This window comes from Lolium perenne, chromosome 5, assembly GCF_019359855.2.
Source record: "Lolium perenne isolate Kyuss_39 chromosome 5, Kyuss_2.0, whole genome shotgun sequence".
Taxonomy (NCBI): Eukaryota; Viridiplantae; Streptophyta; class Magnoliopsida; order Poales; family Poaceae; genus Lolium; species Lolium perenne.
The window spans coordinates 188,188,227-188,211,152 of NC_067248.2; the positions used below are offsets into that span (position 1 = coordinate 188,188,227).

General features: G+C 44.6%; 2 protein-coding genes across 2 annotated transcripts; one reads left to right on the forward strand and one right to left on the reverse strand.

The window, feature by feature from the left end:
* Positions 1 to 6,288: 6,288 nt before the first annotated feature.
* LOC127298112 (uncharacterized) lies at positions 6,289 to 8,224 on the forward strand. The gene has a single exon (XM_051328066.2). It carries the CDS (start codon positions 6,464 to 6,466, stop codon positions 8,108 to 8,110), a length of 1,647 nt encoding a protein of 548 aa, XP_051184026.1. The 5' UTR covers positions 6,289 to 6,463; the 3' UTR covers positions 8,111 to 8,224.
* A 2,250-nt stretch (positions 8,225 to 10,474) lies between these two features.
* Positions 10,475 to 18,820, reverse strand: LOC127301258 (AUGMIN subunit 5). Its single transcript, XM_051331474.2, has 10 exons — positions 18,115 to 18,820; positions 15,844 to 16,392; positions 15,154 to 15,295; positions 14,551 to 14,727; positions 13,898 to 14,107; positions 13,343 to 13,528; positions 13,075 to 13,234; positions 12,331 to 12,532; positions 11,356 to 11,488; positions 10,475 to 10,833 (listed from the first exon to the last, which is right to left on the reverse strand). The coding sequence occupies exons 1-10, from the start codon at positions 18,570 to 18,572 to the stop codon at positions 10,681 to 10,683; spliced, it is 2,370 nt and encodes a 789-aa protein (XP_051187434.1). The 5' UTR covers positions 18,573 to 18,820; the 3' UTR covers positions 10,475 to 10,680.
* Positions 18,821 to 22,926: the final 4,106 nt, after the last annotated feature.

Consider the following 22,926-nt stretch of genomic DNA (forward strand, 5'->3'; position numbering starts at 1 on the left):
GCGGGATCTAGTGATAATTTTTTTCCGAAATGGGGTAGCCCCAGCCTCTGCATCAATCCATGCATACGGTTTTTATTGCATTTTATTGAATCATACCACAAAGAAATAAAGAACATACATCACACAGCCCGAAGCCACCACTTAACACCTACAAACCGAAAACAGGACTAGAAACAATCGTGTACCCCGAAACGCACTCTAGACGAAGCAGGAGCGTACATCCGGATAAGCAGACTCTTTAGCGAGCACGTCTTGCGCACGGCATAGAGGCCGCTGCCGCCATCGAACCTCCGAGCAATCTTCAAGATTAAGATCCGTATAAACTCCGCCGAACTTGCCGATGATGCCACCATGCCGCCAGACAACGCCCCCTTCCTGCGCAAACCCATCAACATGCGTCCATCAACGAGACCCGGCCTACTGCTGCACGCTGCCAAGACTCGTCAACGTCGATGCGAAAGATGCAATCCCGCTCAGCCGCCACCGAAAACATTCATTGGCCTCTCTGACCATGCACAACTCCATGAATGATGCCCTCAGGAGGGAAACGTCCGATCCACAGATCTAGTGATAATTAATTTGGTGCTATAAATATTTTTCTTGGAAGTCTTCATTAATTCTTCTTAGAGCACCTCTAACTGACCTATAATAAATGTGGTGATGTGAAAACTAGTTATACATCATTTGGGACAAAAATTTGCTCCAACAGATGACCTATAGCTATATGGTAATGTATAGTTTTAGCCTGCGCAGTCCAACCGCCATGCTGAACGCTTCCCAGTCTTCTTGGAAATAAAGAGAAGGATTTGCAACCAATGCAAAAATGGGCCAAATCTGGGGGAAAATAATAAGGTAAATTTTGTTCTTGAGAGTAAGTACAAGTTGAGGTAAACATCCAAATCACAAATAATAAATTGCTTCATGATAGCCTTTGAAGTTAAACCTTGTCCTCGATCTCATTTGTGCGATCTTATGTGTCGTTTAAAAGGATGTCTAGTTCCTGACATGGCTTTAATAAATAAAAAAATAGAAAAATATAAGAAGTAAATCAGAAAGAATGAAAAAGAAGGCACAAATGAATGAAAAGAGAAACAAAATTAAGAGAAAATTCCATGAATAATTAGTCATGCTTGTGACAGTGACAAATACGAAAAGCGAACGTTCAGGTTCCAAAATTCAATAAAGTCGTGTGTAGTTTAAAAAGGTTTGATGCACCCTCGTCATGCTTACTTGATTGAACCTTATAAACCATACTAAAATTTTATCCAATATACAAGTTTCCTATGAAAAGATATGGAAGTCTCTTGAACCATTTGATTCATATGTGTGAGGTAGAACTCAAGATTAGTCGCATGTTTTATAAAGTAATTACTTGTTGGTTTGCTCTCATTTATTTTACCGACTCACAACTTATGAACAAGTTGAATCTGTTCAATCAAGTTGTTACATTGCTCAATGATGAGCAAGAGTTTAAACTTGGGGATGTTCATGAGTGTAAAAAGCTACGTGTTTTACATCACCTAAATGCCTAAGTAGTGTTAGGATTTTCGTATTCACCGCCTTGGCATGCACCTATTTTATTTGTTTAAGGTAATCTTACAAATAAAGAGGATGATTTGCAACCAATGCAAAAAGGGGCCAAATATGGGCGAAACAATAATGATTTGAAGCAATAATGATGATTCGAAAAATGAACCAAATTGAGCCAAGGCAAAAATTGACGAAAAAACGTTTCTAGACGTATTAACGACTAGTGGTACGGTCAGGCCCGCCCATACTGCCTGACCGTAAAACCCGCCATTAGCATCGCCTCGTCAAATATAATCAGCCCGTGAAGACGGGTCTGAGAAGCGAGACACAGAGCCACCAGAGAACCACGAAACCTAACCTCCATGAGGGGTTCGGAGCGGGAACTCGCAAAAGGGGATCCATCATCATCGCTACTGGGATCATTGGATGTTAAGGCATCATCATGATGATGATCATCATCAGGCATCTCGTTGTAATCCTTAACCTTGAGTTGGATTTGTTCCTGTATCCATTCGATCTTCCATTTTGCATTCATAGATTCATGATGATGTTATTACCTCCACATGTGAGTAAATATATTTATTTGTGGGGAGATGGAGAAACCCGAGCCAAATTATGAAATAAAATAAAGTTTATCGATTGTCTAATAGTTATGAAGTTTGTTGGTTTGTATCAACGATGTTGTGTGTTGTAGACCACACAATATTTTCCTACGGGACTATGGTAGGAATTATCGTTGCATATGGTTGGCTATACGTGGGATTACAAGTGACATCAATTTGTATCCTTGGTCAATCATGTGTATAGGAGGATATAACAAGGACCACTAACTATGACCATGACCATGGAAATACCCCTTAATTTGCCAGACCTAGCGTGATGCGAATTGGAAAGGTAGTGGCCATGGGAGATAAGAAAACAGTGCTTCTTGGAAACATCCGTATGAAAAATCTTGCCACACACAGACATATATAATAGAAAAATCGATATTCCTAATCACCATACCTAGGCTAGCGGTGGATCTGCAACTCCTAGAGAACGCTTTACACTTATTGAGTTTCGTTTACTTCACTATTATTCATGTACCTTCGTTTACTTTAGTCGCTTATTTACTTTATTTGCAAACTCTCAAAAACAACCATTATTACTTTTCTTTGGATTTAAGAACAACTTGCAGGTGCATCTAAGTGAAGTAACGAGAGGAAATTAAACCTTTATCATTCAAGCTCCATTGTGGATTCAATACTCGTACTTTTGAAAAGTAGCTACACATGATCTATGACATTGCAGACATTAGTCACCCACAAGGAGGAAAGGGACAATCGTTGGGCCTTCCTGCAGCTTCAGAGCTTGTGCAGTTGGAGATGGAGGACTATGTTGCGAGAGACGCGTCGAGGAATAAGAAAGCTACTAAGTCGGAGGCTACCCCCTCCATTGTCATCGTCTCGTCAGACTCTGATGAGTTGGAATCTGACTTCTAGAATTATCTAGGCACCTCCAATGGCGTGGAAGAATGGGATGATCTCTAGATAGGGTGTGTAGTGCATCGAAGTCGAGGATTAGTGATCGCGTAGAGTCAATGTCTAATGTCTATGGAGTCGAGGTAGCTTCTAAATAATTATGAACTGTCGAAGTCCTTCTATGTATCATTGGAGTTGAGTTTGAATGCATTGAATAGATTTAGAAGTGTTGAAATGAAATTTTTAATTGTTGAACTCAAGATTTGAAGCGTGGAAGGAGGGTTGGAAGTGGTGGACGTTCCCCATTTTGTACAATTTTGTAAAGCAATGGTCACTATAATTTTACATAGTGATGTTCATTTATGTTGGTGATATCATAATATCACCACATTATGCTCATTTATGTTGATGATATCACACTAGTGAGTTCTTCTATGGATTGCCCTCCTTAAGGATTTAAGCACAAATTTTGCTTTTAAGAATGTTGGAGACTTAATTTTCTTCTTGGGCATTGAACTACAAAAGTTTGATAATGGCATTGTATTGAATCAATCTAAGAATGCAGCTAAGTTGCTTGTTCAAGTAGGGATAAAGGACTGTACAACCTCCCCTACACCATTGTCGCCATCTCATAAAGTTTGAGCTCATGAGGGAGAACCCCTAGGGCCCGAAGATAGCACCAAATACCGCAGCATAGTAGGTGCTCTCCAATACTTGACACTGACAAGGTTGGACATTTCATTTCCAGTCAACAAGGTTCATCAATATTTTTTGAATCCCACCAAGTTCACTAGACAACAACCAGAAGAATTTTGAGATATGTCAAAAATATTATGAGTGTTGAACTAACATTTTAAAGATCACATCCAACTCTCTTGAGTGCATTTTCTGATGCAGATTGAACTGCTAGTTTTGAGATAGAAGATTCACTGGGGTTTTGCTATATCCCTTGCCCCAAACCTTATTTCATCAAGTGCAGAGAAATAGGTGACACTGTCTCACTCAAGCATTCAATCAGAATACAAAGCGCTTGTAAATGCCGCTGCTGAAGTTGTATGGGTTGACGCTCTTCTAGAAAAAATAGGCACAAAACTTCGTCAACCACTGTGTTTGTGGTGTGATAAATTAGGAGCAATATATGTCTCTACAATCCTATTTTACATGCTATAACTAAGCATATAGATATAGACTTTTATTTTGTGAGAGAAAGGGTGGCGACTACGGCATTGGAGATCAGATTCATTTTCCTTCGCAGGATCAAGTGGCAGATGGCTTCACCAATGCACTTCCAGTTAGAGCTTTTGAAAATATCAAACATAATCTCAACTTGGTCAAGTTGTAATTATTGGATGGTTTTAGCGCTAAGATTTGAACAAACTCTTGTAAACCAGATATGGGAGATATAAACCAATTTGGTTAGTTTGGTAGTTCGCTTCTTTAATGTACAAGACTCACCCGATATAAATAAATACAATGCAGATCAATCTGTATATTGAGTAGAAACGCTTCCATCAAGTTTTACAGGTTGAAGTGCCTACTCGTAGAGAAATTTGGTGGTGTAACCAATGACCCGAGGTATTGTGTAGATTTGAATTGGCAGCTCCCAAGAGCATCGCTGAAATGTGATATTTAAACCAAGACCTAGGCATGTCCCAACACTAACCCTCGGGCAGCAGCGCCGCGCCGCCCCCGGGGTAGCCCCTCTCTCTGCCGCTCAGGCCCCCTTCTCGTCCTCAACACCCCTCTCTGCCGCCGCCGAAGGTGTGGCCAGGCAAAGCCCACGGGGATGGAGGGCGGCGCCCGCTTCTACTCCGACGATGACGGTGGTTCGTGGCAGCGGCGACTGATCTGCTACGGTGGCTGGTGGGCAGCGACGACATAGTGTTGGGCCCGATATGGTCCTATCGGGGCCTAGAAGGCCATGGTGGCGCACCGGTGTGCAGGGCGGCGGCTCTGGACATGGCGGCGACATCCTTCTTTGCCGTAGGGGGGTGGTCGGGTTAGGCCCTATGTGGGGGATCCTAGGACCCCACACGGAACTCCGTGACGGCGTGTGTGTGGCCATGGGGCGCCTGTCACACAGCGATTGGGCCTCCTCCGCCTTCGCCGGTGAGGGGGGAGACGGTGGTACAACTGCTGAAGTGGGTGAGGATGCAACCACTGACGGTTGCGTCTGTGGGTGTCGTATTCCTCGGTGGGGTGTCTCTCGCTCCATTGTTTTTTTTTGGGGGGGAGGGGGGAGGGGGAACCTCAGATCCACCATTTACGTCGGCGCCCGTGGGCGTCGTACCCCTTGTTGGAGGCGTTAGGGAGTCCTCCCGGATCAAATGATGGCGATGTCTTCGTCGTTATCCCTGTGGGGGCATCATCTTTGGAGACATTCATCAGCTGGACGGACGTGTGGACGGCTTGGTGGCTGGGCATCAGTCTCCGCGTATGTCTCACGTGGGGACCAAGGTGGAGCGGCGTGTCATCTACCATCTACGACGACAAGTCCTGGCAGCATGGTGCAGCGGGGTACCGGTGATGGACGCGGGATGATGGATGCGCACAGGGCGGTGGCGCCATCTGGCATCATGACAGCGTCGACTGCAGGCCTTGCAAGATCTATGCATTGATTCCTCTTGGAGATGAGTTCACGGAAGATGGAGGTAGTGACCTCTATGGGTTGTACGCTGGTGCGTGTTGAGGCTATGCTAGACCGGTTGTGCTCCTTACTCGCTAATGGGCGGTTTGGTCAGGCCTTCAGTTTGTTTTTTAGATGATGTGCATTGGTATGATGTTAGGGTATTGGTCATGTTCATGATCACCCCTTCTTGTTGGTATAGTGGTATTGATCGGTTGGCGGCTATGAGTTGATCTTTGTATCTCTCTTGTAAAGCTTTGTCGAATAACCTTAAAAAAGTTAGGTGCATCGTTTGAATGCTGAGGGTAAAACCTCCATTTAAAAATAAAAAAATTAAACCAAGACCTTGAAGTTTAGAAGGAGTCCATCACTCATGGAATCGCTGCATACCAAGTTGAGAAATAAAAGGAGATTGAGCTGGGAAAGCGGTAAAGGTGCACCGGGTAGTAAAAGGAGCCGATTCATGGCCGCGTCTTGTCCACCAGCTGACGCAGCCATCGTCCTTTCCCTCTCCTGGCTCGTCTCTTGCTCTCTAAGGAAGATTAGATACCAAAAAAGGCAGCTTCCTTCTAATCGGGAGTTCGTGGCTTTTCTTTTATGTTTGTGAGAGGAAGTTCGTGGCAACTCGGCGGTATTTTCTTCCAGGCTCAGTCGGAGGCGTGTGGCGGAGGAGAATGGCCAATTTAAGCTCGATCTCAGGGGTTCAGTTCAGCTTCGGAACCACGAATTTGCGACGCTAGCATCTCCTACTTGTAACAACTCTAGTTTTCTCACTTTGAGCTGTTGGTGAGCACCACCATTCGAAAAACAAGCGCGCAGCTGGGGAGCCGACAAGGGGAAAGAACTAATGGCAGAGGGTGTGAAGACGATGCTAACGACGGCGATCGCACTCGCCGACCAAGTGGCGGCGAAGACGGGCTCGACCAAGTGCCTGCCGGAATGCATGGAACTATGCTCGCGCGTAAGGAAGCTCGCGGCGGCGCTGCGGCTGGCGGCAAGGACTGACCTGTACGAACGCCCCGCCGAGCGCATCATACCCGTCGCTATGGACGCGCTGGTCATGGCGGGCAGGTGCTTCGAGGGTCACCACTCCCGCCTCCGCCGCTTCCTGGCCTTCAATTTCAGCCTCGTGCCCACGGTCCGGCGTACCCACGAGGTGCTCGACGCCGCCCTCGCGGACGTCGCCTGGCTGCTCCGCTTCTCCTCCCCGCACACCGACGGCGACATGCTCGGTCTACCAAACATATTGTGTGGCGACCCCAAGCTCTTCCTGGTCTGGGACCACATAGCGCGGGTGCACACCGGCAGCCGCGCCGTGCGGGCAGACTCGGCCTCGAGCCTCGCCTCCCTCGCCCGGGACAACCCACGCTTTGCAGAGCTCATTGTCCAAGAAGACGGCGTCCGGCCCCTCGTTAACTTGCTCAAGGCTGGCACCGATGATGGAAAGGAGGCTGCGGCGACCGCGCTTGGGCTACTTGGCCGCGACGAGGAGAGCGTGGACAAGCTACTCCGTGCCGACGTATGCTTCGTATATGCCGCTGCCTTGAAGGAGCCGTCGATGCGCGTGCGGGCCGCGGTCGCCGAGGCCATCGCCTTGCTTGCGCACCACAACCGGAGATTGCAGGACTCGCTCTCACAGACGAACGCCGTTCGGCTCCTGGTCAGTCTCATCGATGAGACGCCGGAGCCCATGACGTCGCTGCACTCAGTTGTGCTTGCCAAGATGCGCCAACTCCAAGGCCAGCAGATCGAGGATGCGCCCGACAAGGCACGCATGAAGACCATGGCAGCCAAGGCTCTATGGAAGCTTGCCCGAGGTCATCCAGGCGTGTGCCAAAGCATCGCAGAGTCCGGCGACATCCTTTGCTTCACCAGGCTCCTCGACAAGAGCGGCAGACGCAGCGAGCTACAGTTCTACTCTGCCATGACGATCATGGAGATCGCCCGTGTCGCGGAGCTCAACCTAGCGCTGCGACAGTCTGCGTTCAAGCCCGGAAAGGCTGCCGTGACAGAGCAGCTACTCCGCATTGTGCGCCAGGGGCAGGGAGAGTCCGATGATCCGCTGCTACTTCCGTGCATCAGCTCCCTCGGCTGCCTATCGCGCACGTTCACGGCAAGCCAGATCAGCCGTGTGGTTGGCCTGCTAGTGGAGCTGCTCGATAACCGCGAGCCTTCCGTCACCAGAGAAGCCATGCTCGCGCTCACCAAGTTCGTCTGCACTGGGAACCACCTGCATGTAAACCACAGCAAGGCCATCGTCGACGCTGGCGGGGCACAGCGCCTTGTTCTGCTCGTGTACCTTGGGGACAAGCAGCTGCAGATTCAGGCTCTTATATTGCTTTGCGGCGTTGCCCTGAATGTCCCCGAGAACGAGGAGCTTGCGCAGGCTGGGGTTCTTGATGTTCTCCTGTGGGCGTCCAAGCAGGTGCACTTGGTACATGACGTGCGCGTGGAGGCACTGCGGACCAACGCGGTGGGAACTCTTCTAGACTAGGAATCTGTCATCTAGAGTATCCGATATTTGTTTGTATATATGGGTTTGCAATAAATCCTTCGTCCATATGTCAATTGTGTTCAAAGTATCCACTAAATGAAAATTCTTGTACAGACTTGTCCTGAGGCATGGCATTCATATAAATCATTTTCAGTATGCAGAACTGCAAATGAGAGCGAAATAATGTTTGTTCATATGGTAAACATGTTGGAAGTAGCATGCAATGAGAAAGCAATTGTACAGCAGAAATGACTACTTTCTATAATAACTTGCACCAAAATTTAACTAATCATGAATAAATCAAGAGCACTAGTCCATGTATAATCAGCGTGCACGGGATAGCATCAGATACCATACTAGTACTGTCTTTGGAGCTAGTGATAACATAACAACATGCCATGTAAATAAAGGTCATGATGTTGCTGCTACTGAACATATTAACCATGGCAAGATATACTAACAGAAGCAACCTGAAGAAATTGTAGAATCTCTAATTTCTGTTTTCGTGTTTGTTGCTGACTTGCGGTGACCCTCGAGGGGTATATATGGAGGTACATGATTTAGGGGCTAAGAATAAGAAGTCTAACAACTTGGTACACAAGATGATCTAGTCTAAGTCGTATACGTGTATTCTAACATTTCCCCTTAGTCGTAGGGGAGTGAAGCAGACGATTGCGATTGAATTTGAAGTCTCGTGCTTCCATCCTCTTCTCATTATCATCATCAGCGTTCCCTTCTGGTGCCTTCTCTGCACTCCCATGGTAGCGGGAGTGTCGTGGACGCAAATAATGACGCGGACGTTGAGTTGATGACGATGTGTATCTGCAGACGTTGTCGTTGATGTCGATATCGAGGTAGCCGAATGTGATATAGCCGTGGTCGACGGTGGGTGTGGTCACTTTTTTCTTCTTCTTTTGCGCATTTTAGGTAGCCGAGTTTTAGGTTTTTATGCGGCGACGACAGCAGAGATCTAGGGTTATTGTGCAGCGCCAGCAGGGATGGCGATGATGGGTTTTTGTATCGTAGTGCGGCGGAGACAGGGATCTACGGTGGCAAGTCTTTTGTGTCGTAGTGCAGCGGTGGAAGGGATCTACGACAGCGGCTAGACGTTGTTGTAGATGTCGATGACAACCACATATGGTGATGTAGACCTTGGCGATGATGTTTCGGTGATACCTGGCTCGGCGAAGATTTTGGTGTAGTAGTACATCTGGATGTCGTGGCTCGGCGCAGTGTAGTCCGGTTCTCGATAGCCGGCGTGTGCCGAGACTCGCGGGAGTCCGCCCTCCCGTAGTCGATGCGTCATATGCCCTTGGTGTCGTCTGTGCGCGCGTCTTCTGGCTGTGCCTTGCAGTAGCAAAATTTTGCATCAGGTGCGTGGCGCTGGCGCGGCTACTGCTGATCCAGCTACCTGGTGCTCTTCCACGCGTGCACTGCTGATGCGGCTCCTGAAGACGTGTCCATGGTGCCTGCTCGTGTCAAACTCTGCGCGATGGTCCAGCGATGAGGCCAGTGCTCTTGTTGTGTAGGCGTCCTTCGCGCGGGGAGTTGATGCTGCCATCGAAGACGCGCGTCGCGACCTGGAGCTTCCCGTGCGCCGCCATGTACGATCAGAAGGGTAGATCTATTATCAGATGGATTTCTGCACTAAGTTGCACCGGACGAGGCTAATGGACGATCTGTAGATCTGGTCGTACCTCTTTCTCAGCTAAATAGCAAATGGATCTTGCCGGAGACGAGGCTGGTAAGGAAGCGGCGGCCGGAGCTTCAGAGACACCGCTCACTGGGCTGCCGCTGCACGACAAACAGCATGGTGGCCGACTTGGTTCGGAAGAGGCGTACCACTGTGGTAGAGAAGGGAGAAGATGGAGCAACGTTCCAGTGGAACCTCTCCAGCCTGACTCGCCGGAAGGAGCGGTGGCATACTGCGCACATTCTATCTTAAGATTCGGGGAGAAGTTTGCAAATTGCAACATCCTAACATCCAGCAGCACACACTCAAACAAACTATGCGGAGAAGTGCAACGACCTAACATAGGAGAGTTGCACATGACAGATCAAGGAATTCATAGCCAATAGCAATTGGAATTATCTGAACTAATGCATGGATACATGCAAGGTGAGAGATCAGGTTATCAACCATCATTTCCTCTTCTAACCCTACTATACAAACCTAGTTTTTGGTGATGTTACAATTTATAGGGCAGCTGTTTTGGGTGCCCTATTATACATCAATGAGTTAGAGATGCTCTTAGATGACTTTACGGAAGCTTGCATTTGTACATAATGGCGACAGTTACCCACACAAGTTCAGAAATGAGGTGCAGATCTCCAAACCAGCAAACAGAACAACAGTACACAATGTAACAAATTGGCATTGAACACATGACAACATACAATAACACATACATAAACTAATTACAAAGCTAGACCAAGAAAGATGCGTATAACAATTACAAAACAGCATATGGCACAAAGCTATCGGAGTAGATACAACCAGCTAGAAACCCAACCAATCATGATGGTCTCCAAAGAATATAAAAAAAAGATGCGGTAGCAAGCAGCTTTCCCTAATCGTCACCTGCCGAAGACATGGCAAGTGTTCGCCTGGAGATCTCCATGTGGAGCTGTTTTACGAGATTGATCCAGGCACCGACGCTTTGTCCATCAATGGTAACCCAGTCAACTATTGTTGCTGCTGGCTGCTCGTACCACTCATCGACCTGGAGGTTACAACATCATCAGTAAGGAAAAATAAAGTTGATGGACGAGAGTACAATGCAATCGGTGTGTTGAAAAAACAAATCAAACAACTGACGTGCTATGGCTGGGGGAGTTTGAGGCAACTTAGGCAATTGCTCATGTGGGATGTGGGTGGTAGGTTGCAACAAGGAGTTATCAACGTCACAAGGGAGAGTTTGGGCATAGGGATGCGAATTGAGAAGGCTTTCTAACAGCAAAAACAGTACTCCCTGAACAAGCAGTTGACGCAAGCACTCTTCCTTCCCCAGGGGTAGAGTGGAAAAGTTCCTGAGATCTAGCATTATCAATTCTCTCGTCTGATTACAGTGAGACCACATTGCTGTGATCCCCTTGAAGTTCAGACCTTTGTTTTTTTTATATTGGTGCATGCAAGTTAGTATTACTACCTCTGGACTTATTTAATCGACGCGGGTCTGTGCATGTGATACGTTAGCTTTAGCTGCCCTCCGCGTCGATTTAATCCGACCGGAGGGAGTACTTACCAAGCCTCTTACACGTCTGCAGTCCTCGAAGCACCTTTGAGCCTCTTGAACCGCATTTCTCAGTTCTGGCAACCACCGTTCTGCCACAACCTTGTCTTGTTCGCCAGCTAATTTAAGACAATAGTTCGCCACTCTACATAAAGGACAGGCACATCAGTAAACATTCTAGAAAAATGCAAATAACTGAAATTCACTAGGTACAAAATAACAGGGAAGACAAATAATGACTCTGGTTACAGACAAATGAGCAGGCTAGAGGGAACTCATGCTATTCATTGAACTGTAGATAAAGTAAAATGTTCTGGGCCAATAAAAGTATACTACAGAAGTGTTTCTGAATAAAAAAGAATCCATAATTATTAGCATTGACATCAGCTGCAAGAGGGTTCTATTTGTCTAGTCATCACCATAGTGTAGATGAGGTTACCTGACCAAAATACCATGTATCAACACAATAATGCTAAGTAAACCCATCAATTCAAGGTTAGAGTATGTCTTCCCATGTAAGTCCTATAGAATGTCAGTGAATTCACAAATGCAAGAGTTTCTATCACGTAGCATGTAGTGTGAAAAAAGTATTTGCAACTTAGATTAGATTTCATGACAACAAAACTGCCTGTGAAGAGAACATGTTACTCACCACTTTCTAAACAGTGAAAACATGTTGCACCCCAAAGTTGAAGACAACCTAGGATGAAATTCAGCATGGCATGGTATAACATGGACCTATTTGATTATATTAGCTAAAGAATCCAGCATACTGTTATTTGTAGTATGGGGAATAGGACTACCAGGAACAAGCCAACAAAGAAATGAGAAAACAATCAATATTCACGCTGACATGGCAACAAAGAAATGAGATCAGAAATAATAATGACTACGGCATGCCTACAACCTGTACTCGAAAAATGACTGCAATAGTGAAAACTAGACCCATTTAGAAAATATCTACCACTGCAGGAAAAAATAGCATACCTTTCGTATTCTTGCTGAGCGCGATGTGCACGGTTTAGCAAAACACGATCATTTTCAGCAAGATTTCTTCGTGTGTGCACCACATTAATAGCTTTTGATAGATCCTCTAGTATACTAGCTTCAGAACCACAGGGTTTTAGGCAAAACTCCAGTGAACTCAAAACTGATGCTAAGCCAGAATCTGTGCCTTCTCCTGGCGAGACTGTTAACAAGAAACCAAAGACAAGTGAGTTGTCTCTATAACCTAAGAGAAGAGCGCCAAAATAGTTCATAATCAAAGTGGACAAAAAGGCACATGGGAAGGGGAAGCATTCTTTGTTGCAAACCGGTGAGAGTCCAAGCATAGGTAGATAAGAAAATGTATATGTTTTAACAGAGTTAGTGCTAAAAGTGTTCTGACTGTTCTCTTTAATTTGTGATGACACTGTCTAAATTATCGATTTTGTTCAGACAGTAGCATAAGTTGTATACGATAGCATAGGAGGCTTGACCTTCAGACCTTCACTAGTAAACATATGCTATCTTGGTCCTACTGGCTAACTGCAACCTAAGATGACTTTCTGTGGGATAAAAGAACTACTATTTTTTTATCCTTCCTTGACCCCGACTTCAAATCAGAGCCGGCATGGAGACCCACATGGCCGCACCGCCGGGGAGGGAAGAGACACATTCTGCCTTAACATGGTTTATAACATAGAAGAATTACAAGAAAAAGAAAGAGAAGAACTCCCAACAAAACTATACCAGAATTATACTGAAGAGCAGTAGAAATGCGGCATATAGATGGTATGGCAGATGGATCTCTAGCACCAGCTCTCGCAGTTAACATAGCAGCATGTTTTTCAGCAGCTGCGAGTGCTTCTGATCCTGTAGCACCATTAGAACCCACAGCCTCCAAAAGGGCCTACAAAGCAAAATATCAACAAACGCAATGGAAAGATCAACAAGGCAAATCAAAGGCCAATCGGTTTTCAGAAGAATAAATTAGCAATAAACTCAATATGCTACCAACCTGAGGAGTTGCCGGTAACCTGCATAAGCTGTTCTCCAAACTTTGACCAAACGCGACTAATTCTCGCTCAATGAGATCTCTCGAGTTAGTTGACATGTCTACCACCGCATTGCATGCAGGGATGATTGTCCTTGATGCATATCCTCTAGCAGATAACGGTTGTTGCTCCCAAAATGCTGACGCTTCCTATACACGACAATTCAGTATCATCTTGCGAGAAATAAACACATTTATTGTATTGGAAAGAGGAAATACAAAAAGAGATATGATCTAGCCCCATGAGTCCCCACCCCGTACCACAAGTAAAATAATTCTCTTGACCTCCTAGCTCTTATAACCGCCATAAAGCTGCCAGCAAGTATGGCCCACAATTTCGATAGAAAATCTTAATTCAAGTGACAATATACTACTTTAGCTCATTGCACTACTGCTGCTGATGCTAACTTGCTAATCATGCTGGCAATAGTGAAGACTTGAAATTGCCTTTCATTTATATGTTCATGTCATATCAAAAAATTCTAGTGTTGAAAGATAAAAAACACAATCCAAACTAACCATATTGGCCCGTAGAAGAGCACTGTAAATGCACTCGAGTTCTGATCGACGAGCGTCAAACTCTTCAATTTTCTTCCACTTCTTTTTCAGAGAATCTTCCGCTTCTTTCCACTCAGCACATAATTTATACAAACGTTGCACCTCTGATGTTAATGTATTCAAGCTTGCCTTCAATCCAGCAACTTCTCTTTCTTTGGCCCAAACATCCAGCTAAAATAAGGTAGCCAACACTATCAGGAAAAGATAATAGCTTATACAACGTTTTTATTTTCTATAATGATATATTGCAAAGGGGTAATGCATAACTGGTTAGCTTACAAGCAGCAAGCGCATGCAGCTTTCAACTCAAAACTTTCAATACGATTTTGTAGAAACCTAACCAGTGTGTCTTGAACAGTGTCAGGTGTCAAAATAAACTATAAGTGCCTACATGAATGCATGGTCTCAAGCTATAAGCACGTCCTATTGTTAAAAAAGGTTTCCTGGCAGTGGACGGCTTATTTGAACTTAGTATGAAACTGGAATGTTTTTTTCTTTACGAACATATGTTGTTATTTTGCTATTCATTACAAGCATAAAAATTTAGAGTGGCATTTTAAAAAGGGCATCTTATATGGCATTTATCACATCATGATGACATTCTGAACTCGTACCTCCAAGTGCCTGCTGTTGGTCACGTTCTGTGGGGTGTTCCCAGTAGGAAGCTTCTTACTTCCAGTCGTATCAACAGTTCCATGGAGCCGCTGCAAGAGCTTCTGACTTAGAGCTTTAGCTTCTGCAGCTTTATTTAAAGCATCTTCTGTGGCTAAGAACTGCTGAACATGTTCTTTCTGCAAAGACAGAGACAGATGCAATACAGGAGTTAACTTCGGTTTCATGTGCCTTGCTGGGATGAGGATCTAAGCATCATGCATAAAATAAAATTTAAGCATAGCCAGTGGGGAAAGAAGAGATAGACGTAATCATGAAACTTTTTTGGTAAGAGAACAGGATAACAAGCACAATTGAGAAATGTCTAGGAGAAAATAGAAAGGCCACTCTAGAATAACAAATCCAAAATGATAACTTGACATTGATTTCTGAGAATGAACAGATGAAGTAATGGAATGCAGAAAAAAAAAGTGACAATTTGCATACAGGAAAGGGTGTAGAACTAGAAGAGAGGTCCATGTATCCAACAGAAATAATATCAGTGCACTCTTTCCAACAGAAATAATATTTTACTAGGGCTTTAAACTGTCTCTCAAGGAGGGTACCTGTCGCTCTAGCAGCTGGTCATATGTTCCTCGGGTCGACAACTCTGATCCAATCTTTCCATTGCCATACACCTGATATGGTAAGGGTGAGCTTGCGTCAGTTGAAGCGGCATCAATGACCTGCTCATTTTCGTACTTATACCTAGGAACAAGAGTTTGTATATCTGGTTAACATCTAACCCAAAGAAATATAAGCAACTTAGCAAGTTTTTAAATTTAGCAAAGCAATTCAGTACAAAGACCAAACAACAATAAAACTAAAAAGAATCTCTCTAAAACTGCAATTCTAACGTTTGTATAAATTATGCGCCAAATGTTTGTACCATTGATGGTACATCTACTTGTTTGTTTTCAATAAGTAGATGTACCTTTCCAATGATAGCATACAACCAATGTTTGTCAAACGCTTTGTATAATACCAAAGCAGTTCAGTACAAAGACCAAATGGTACAGTCTACTTGTTTGGTTTGGAAAGGTACATAAAATCTCCAATTATAATAGAATTCACTCTTGAAGAAGCAAAGCTACAGCCACAGGATTAAATTAATGAGAATATAACTAGACAACCAAAACGATCAGAAGTTACTGAAAAAAATTATGCACAGAATAATCATTACGTGGCAGGAATATCTAACTCTTGCATGTCTGTTCTTGAAATAAGAATAGGATAAACGGAAAAAAACACTGTACCTCAAGAGTTCTGCATCAGCACGTATGTCAATCTTTTCTGTTTCTTTATGTACAAGCAATTTCATACGTGACGTATACGCATTGATCGATTGCAGTAACAAGGAAGGATTTTTCAGGGAATCTAATGCCACAGCTTTAACATCTGCTGGTATTTCACCATCCAAATCAGTGCCAAGCTTTGCCACGTCTAACTGGCAACTTGAATTAATGCCATTCCCTTCAAATGCTGGAAACGAACTCCGAATCATTTCAACCATATCTGCAGCAAGTGTTTCACATGCCTTTCGGATACTCCTTTCACGCGAGGTCTCTACAAGGGCAAGATCTTCTGACAGCCTGTTACTTTTGACACTTGAGTAAAGGTCATCTCGCTCGCTCTGCAACTGCATCTCCTCAATAGCATCTACAGATCCAGCCACACCTATACTTGATCTTCGCACATCTCTTGCTTGGTTCACAAACTGATGCAGACGTCGCTGGTATTCAGCAAATATTTTGCAAGCTTCGTCACATTGCTGATCATATGCCTCGAGCATAACTTGTTTGTGCCTAAGGTTAAAAAAAATGGAATTATTATTTTATTCTTTCAGTCAGACTGAAGTTGTGGAACATCATTCGAAAACATCAAAGGCGTGAAGCAAAAAAAGCAGTTCTACATGAAATTTCAGCTCTGGTCTTTTCTGAACAAATATTATATTATATCAGCATGGCTAAATGAATTTCTGAAATTATTTGTTCAAGTTCATGCCAGAACTAGTCTAAACAACATTTATAGGGTGACTTCTGTATTCTATGGTAGTACATGAATGAAATTCACTGCAGTTCCTTCCAAAAACAGGTCTACTGCATGACTGCAAGGATCCTGCCTCCTACCTGATAGGCGTACAATCAGTGTTTAGGCCACATAAAATTATAAACACTAAAGGATGGGTGACCGAATAAAATACCAGATACTGAATTTGGGAACATTGTTTGCTGGGCATAAACAACGTGCAGATACCATTTATCATATGAAAATACATCATTTTTCATGTTAATCAAGTGAAACTGAAGTGTCAACTGCCTCACACAGTCACGCTAATATGGGTCAACAGGACCAATGATTTACGCAGAAATCATTAACTATATCAATGTATTGCTAATAAAATTAGAAAGTCAGCATGTCCTAGGAATAATAAAATTAAAAAGTCGGCATGTCCTAGGAAGAGGAGAAGAAACAAAAAGGTAGCCACAATACAACCATACACAAGTACAAACAGCAGTTTAGCAATAAGGTATCTGTGTATGCTCCTACAAATTGTTCGGAAGCTTGCAGAATCATTAGAAGTTGACGGGAAATAGCTAATGTCGTTTAATTGTTGAAACAACACTTAGAGCTGCCATGAACTGCACCGATACTTTGCAGTTGTTCTACTATCTGTTAGTCTTTTGCGTTGCATCCCTTGGAGTACATCAAACCTTTGTTCCCATTAAACTCAACACAAGAGTGGCACTATCAAGCAACCTCTATCAGTAGATTTTCGTGCATTTCTACAAGAATCAGTGAAGTAGCGACAGTCGGTAAATATTAAGGCTTACATTTTCAGGCACCTGTATCAATTAATATCAATTAATTAAGCAAGGTGCAAAAGTAAAGACCGCAATGTACAGTGAGTATAATCCCCATGCCTACTACATGTTCACCTTTTGGGTGGCATCAACCTGAACATCCCTTCTAATACATCAAACCTTTTTGTTCCATTAAACTCAACTCAACAGTGACACTTTCAAGCAGTTCTATCAGGTAATTTTCATGCATTTATATTAGAATCAGTAAAGTATAGCGACAGTCAGTAAATATCAGGTCCTAAGTTTTCAATCCTTTCTACCAATAGATTTATTAGCAAAGCTGGAAAAGTTAAGACCACAATGCAGCGTGAGTACAATCTCCACATGGAGTATGTGTCAGCGTTTTGGATGCCATCGGCCTAAACACCCCTCCTAATAAATCAAACCTTGTTTTCCCCCATTGAAATCCAAATAATGAGTGACACTTTCAATCAACTCTGTCAGTAGATGTTCATGCATTTCTACTATGCCAGAAAGTATCGGCAGTCAAAATCAGTACTAGGTCGAAGATTTCCAGGCATTCCTGTCAGTATATACAGCAAGGAGCAAAACTTCATAAAACCAAAATGCGGCTTCAATTCCATCCCCATATCTCCAATAGAGGAATTATGAAATCGAGCCGTGTGCATAGTTCGTTTGTACCCCCTACTAGTGCTTGGGTACCTGGCACTGGAGCGCTCGCCCAGGACGCGCTTGCGCTCGGCCTCCTCGCGCGCGACCTCGGCGATGCGTGCGCGCAGCTCCTTGCGCTGCCTGCGCACGACCCCGCGCAGCCGCTCGGCCTCCTCTGCGGCGAGGTCGCGCTCCCGGGCCTCGGCCTCCCTGGCGGCGGCGTCGCCCCCGCCCGCGCCGCCCGCGCCGAGTCCGCCCTCGCGGGCCCGCCTGGCGGCGACGCCGTGGACGAGGATGTTGCGGCGGGCCGTGGCGACGGTGCGCTCGGAGCGGACGCGGCGGAGCAGGAAGGACCAGACGGGGAGCATGTTGCCGCGGCAGATCTTGCGGAGCTGGTCCGGCGCGGGCGGCGCGGAGGGGTAGCCCATCTCGTCCTGCAGCCACTCGATGATGGCGTCGGGGGAGACGCCGCCCGGGCCGCTCCCGCCCGAGACGGAGGAGGCGGGCATCGCCGGCCGGTGGTGGCGGGGGAACCCTAGGCGCCCGATCTGAAGGTGGGATTGGGTTGGCGGTGGGTAGTGGAGGGAGGGAGTGCGAGTGTTTTTGAAACTTTCTCCTGTCTCTCTGGGATCTCGCGGATGGAGGGTCACGGCGCCGGCGCGGGACGGCTGTTTGGCCGTCGTCGGAGACAGGAAACGGGACGAGCTACCCAGTGAACGGCCGTCCGAGCTTCGAACGGGGAAGACAGATGGAGCCCGAAGTTGGTCGGTGTTTCGAAATGCTGTGCAAAATCTTGTTCGTACAAAATCTCGACGGAAAGGCATATTAAATAAAAAATTGAAAAATATATTTATAAGTTTCAAAAATCCCGCACGGCGTCCTGGTGTCACTGATAAAACGCGAGGCGCCGGCTCACCGGATTCGCGCTCTTCGCGAAGGGGCCGACACGGGGTTGTCGGTGCTTCTATTGGGCTCAAAGCCGCGCCGGTGCCTGTTGGGGCGCGCCAGTGTGAGCCCAAAAATCATGCCGGCCCCCAAGACGTTATCGAGGCCTCGACGCGCAAAATCTCAATTCAAACTTTTTTTTGTATTATGAGTTAAGTAAAAATGATAAAGTCTTAATATTTCTGGAGATTTAAAATTACTATACTAAGATCGACACTTTTGATATTTTTGTGTAACCTAAAATATACATTATATTTAATTATTTTTACACGTTTGTGAAATACTTTGTTGGCTACATCCTAATTTTCTTCATAATTTTATAAACCTAAAATATGACTTTCGACTTCTTTTTATAATAAGGGATCACCAGCTCCCCATGTTCCCATGTGCACCAAATTATACACTATATAAAAGGTAATCAATTTACCACATCTCAGATTGATTTAGCCACTGTAGATGGTCTATTTATCTCTTCATCCCTCCAGTCGTTGCCTGACACGTGCTTTCCATCTTTACTGCAACCTTAAATTAGTGCAAGCCGCTGTTTTGCATTTTCCTTTTCTTCAGTCTGAAGGTTACCGGTTACCGGATGCGATGCTGCCTTCCTTTGAATTGATTTGATTGCTGCCGGTAATCACGTTTTTACGGTTTTAAAGAGGTGAGTCTTTCACGTTCTGCCACGTTATTTTTCACGCTAAGGTACGTGTCCTCTTCTGGCTTATCGGATAAACTTTGCGTGTCCATATCAGAAATTTCTAGATTTTCTGTTCTCTTCCCCGTGGAAAGCGAAAAGACAGCAGCACTTCCCCCGCCGATCGCTCCGTGCGAGTCTGTCGATTTGCCTTCTCTCTGCTTGCCGCTTCGGCGGCCGGTGGTGGGGAGTGGCCGAGTGGGATCCCTGTGTTCCGGGTCCAGCCTGTAAATATGTTAGGGCTAGGTCTTACCGATGGCTGTGCTCCGTCAGCGAGTTGTTCTGATGAGGTTCCCTTCCCCTCGACTACGTTCGCTAGGATGGGATCGACGAACCGCCGATGTTGATTACTGGGGGTTTGCGGGGTTAGGACTTTATCGCCGTTCTTGCGGGACGGTGGTATCTCTCGGTCGCCGCCTTGCTGGAGTTCTCAATCTGGGGTTTCCAGTCGCTAGCGACGGTGCTGCAGCGGCGCCAACGGTTTCTCCGGCGATGCTGTGAAACCAGTGGGGTTGCTGGGCCTCGCGGAGGTGTTTTACAGGAGGTGGTCGTGCACTGACCTGAATGGTGACGGCGGTGATCGAGCTTGAGCAACTGCATCTCTTTTTCTGGGGTGTGGAACTGTGGATCCTGGTGACTCCCCCATCATGACAAACAAGGTTCGACTTGCTTTGAGTTGCAGGCAGCGGCAGCGGTGGACAGCCATCAGCTCATCCTGGAGGTTTGCTCTTTCTGTAATCTTTGGAGATTTTCACTTGATCAGCTTTTGTTGGTACATCGTTTAGTTGATCTGATTGTGTTTTTGGTTCAACAACTGTGTTTTCTTCCTTGCCTTACCATGTGTGCACTTCTTATTTCTGCAGGTTCCTTATGAGTGGGTGGATGAGTGTATCTAAATGACTAAATCTAACAAATTTTCCCTGGCAAATGTGGAGAGGTGACATCGCGGAGCAAGCGTTGTCTATTGTGCATTAGATAAATGATGAAGAGACAAGAGCCATGGATGCTCCTTCAGGTTTCATGTGTATTGTGCGTTCTCAGTACTGATACCATATGAGATTAGTATTAGAGTTTCTGAAAATGATTCGCCAGAAGGTTCGGCCTCGCAAGGTACAATTGCGTTTCTGTATCTTAATACATTTTCATGGACAATGCTCAGTATCTCCACGCCATAAATAGAAGGTACAGGGGAAGAGTCCACCTACTAATGTATCCAAGCATCGTCCTATAGTGTCCCCTGCAGACTGCTACATTTCAACAAGAATATTTGATGCGTAATTTGTTAGCCTTCTTTGAGTCTTTATTTGCTACTCTACATAAACATAGAGGGCATAGCCTGAAAGAAACTGATCAGTTGTCACTAATATGTTCACCAATCTCTTGTGAAACTGAATCGCATATGGTGAGTCTCAATATTTTAAAAATAAACTTAATTAGCTCTAATCTGCTATAGGTGTAGTTAATTATTTTTCTTAATGGCAATTTAGGAACCACAAAACATGTATGTGCAACAGTATAACTCCACTCCTTGTGAAACCTGATGACTACAGTCTGGTGCTAATGGTAATAGGACCCATTGTTGGTGCCTCTTACTCATTTGTTTTTGAACTAGAACTTGGGTTTAGTTGGTTATTTGTTGTTTCACCCAATCCAAAGATTGTGTTCCACCATATCGGTAGTGCTGAATAGTATTGTATGTAAGGATGCAGATTGTGCCACTAGATCCTCTATTAGGAGAGTGTATAAGTAAGTATGCACTGACAAAACCACTCCCTGTGTGATGCATTGCTTTTCCGTTTTCCATTTTCCCTGTTTGGCCCCTCAGTATGTTTGTTGTTAACCTTCAGATTCACATAAGTCTGTCATGCCTTAGATTTATGTGCATATTCATATAACTTGCAAGTAATACCTTCTTCTCTCCTTCATGCATTTTTTTATATTTCAGATGTACACTAATCGACTCGTGAGTGCAGATTTTACTCACCTGTTCAGATAATCTTGGTAATATTGTCAGCATTTTTCTAATGAAACCAAATTCAGGTGGTTGCATCAATACCTGATCGTCCTTCCTCATTATTAAATAATGACATAGCATATTTTGAAGTGATAAAAAATTCCCTGTGAAACTTGGAGAGTGCCTTTCAGGGAAAACCATGGTTAATCATGTTAATATCCGTGCTTCGCGCTCGGGTCAACCATCAGATCAGTATGGCAGGGCTAATGCAGGTAAGAAAAATTCTTGCTCTATTTCTACAAACCTAATTATTTTCTCTTTGGTAAAATAACTACCAATGAAACATCACATCTTCGATCAATGCATGAATCTCCTGGTATTCTAGCTTTGGTGTTGATCTGTTTTTCCCAGGGGATCCAATAAATTATTAAGTGTCACATGTCCTATGCTTTCGTATGTCTGCTGCTATGAGCGCCTAAAAGGGGAATTTTAATATTATGGGTATCGTAACGGTTAAAATCATATCCATATAGTAAGTAAATTGTTCTATTGGATTAATTTGACAGTGTATCTGTTTCAGGAATTATCTTATTTTGTTGGAACTTATTATTTTTGTATGCATTGTCTTATATTACTGTACTCAAGATTTACCTTAAATAGGAATAATGTGTCTTTTTGTTGTCAGCGTGTTGCTGCTGAATCAAGAGCAGTAGCTGCATTGACATGCTACCTCATTGCTTAACGTTTAGTTTTCTGCTTGCTGACTTTTGTTTGTATTATCCTGCTGTTTGAGATGCTTCTTCTCTGTTGCTCTGTCTGATACTTTTATGTGGGTGCTTACATACCAGAGGTTCGTCTTGGCAAGCTGCTGGTTGGCTGTTCTGAAGGTAGCTATTTTCTTCCTCTTTCCCTATTATACATTCGCTCGGTCACTCTTCTTTTTCTCTTACTTTGTTTTCAAACTTGCAAGCAATTTGGGAGCATTTGAGACATAGGCAAGGATATGATCCTTAGAGAACTAGCCAGGAAAGTATCCGAAAGACAAAAACCATGAGAGTAATAAGGAAGGTGTACACGTTTGCAACATGCTGAGGTATAATAGATTGTATGGAATGGAACATGAAAATGTAAGGCCGTTGTTTGCGTCATTGGTCCCTCAGTGGTGAAAGATATTCTCGATCCATACGGCCTTGCTGATGTGGTAATTCGAGTTTGGCCAAAAAGGCATGATCAACAAATATATACAGAGCAGGAACGGTTATTGATCAACTAT

Excerpts from the sequence above, each read along its gene's own strand:
- LOC127298112 (XM_051328066.2), top strand. The coding sequence starts at position 6,464 with ATGGCAGAGGGTGTGAAGACGATGCTAACGACGGCGATCGCACTCGCC.
- LOC127301258 (XM_051331474.2), bottom strand. The coding sequence starts at position 18,572 with ATGCCCGCCTCCTCCGTCTCGGGCGGGAGCGGCCCGGGCGGCGTCTCC. Across the intron at positions 16,393-18,114 it reads GGCGAGCGCTCCAGTGCCAG|GCACAAACAAGTTATGCTCG; the intron begins GTACCCAAGCAC and ends TTTTAACCTTAG. Across the intron at positions 13,529-13,897 it reads CTCTTCTACGGGCCAATATG|GAAGCGTCAGCATTTTGGGA; the intron begins GTTAGTTTGGAT and ends TGTCGTGTATAG.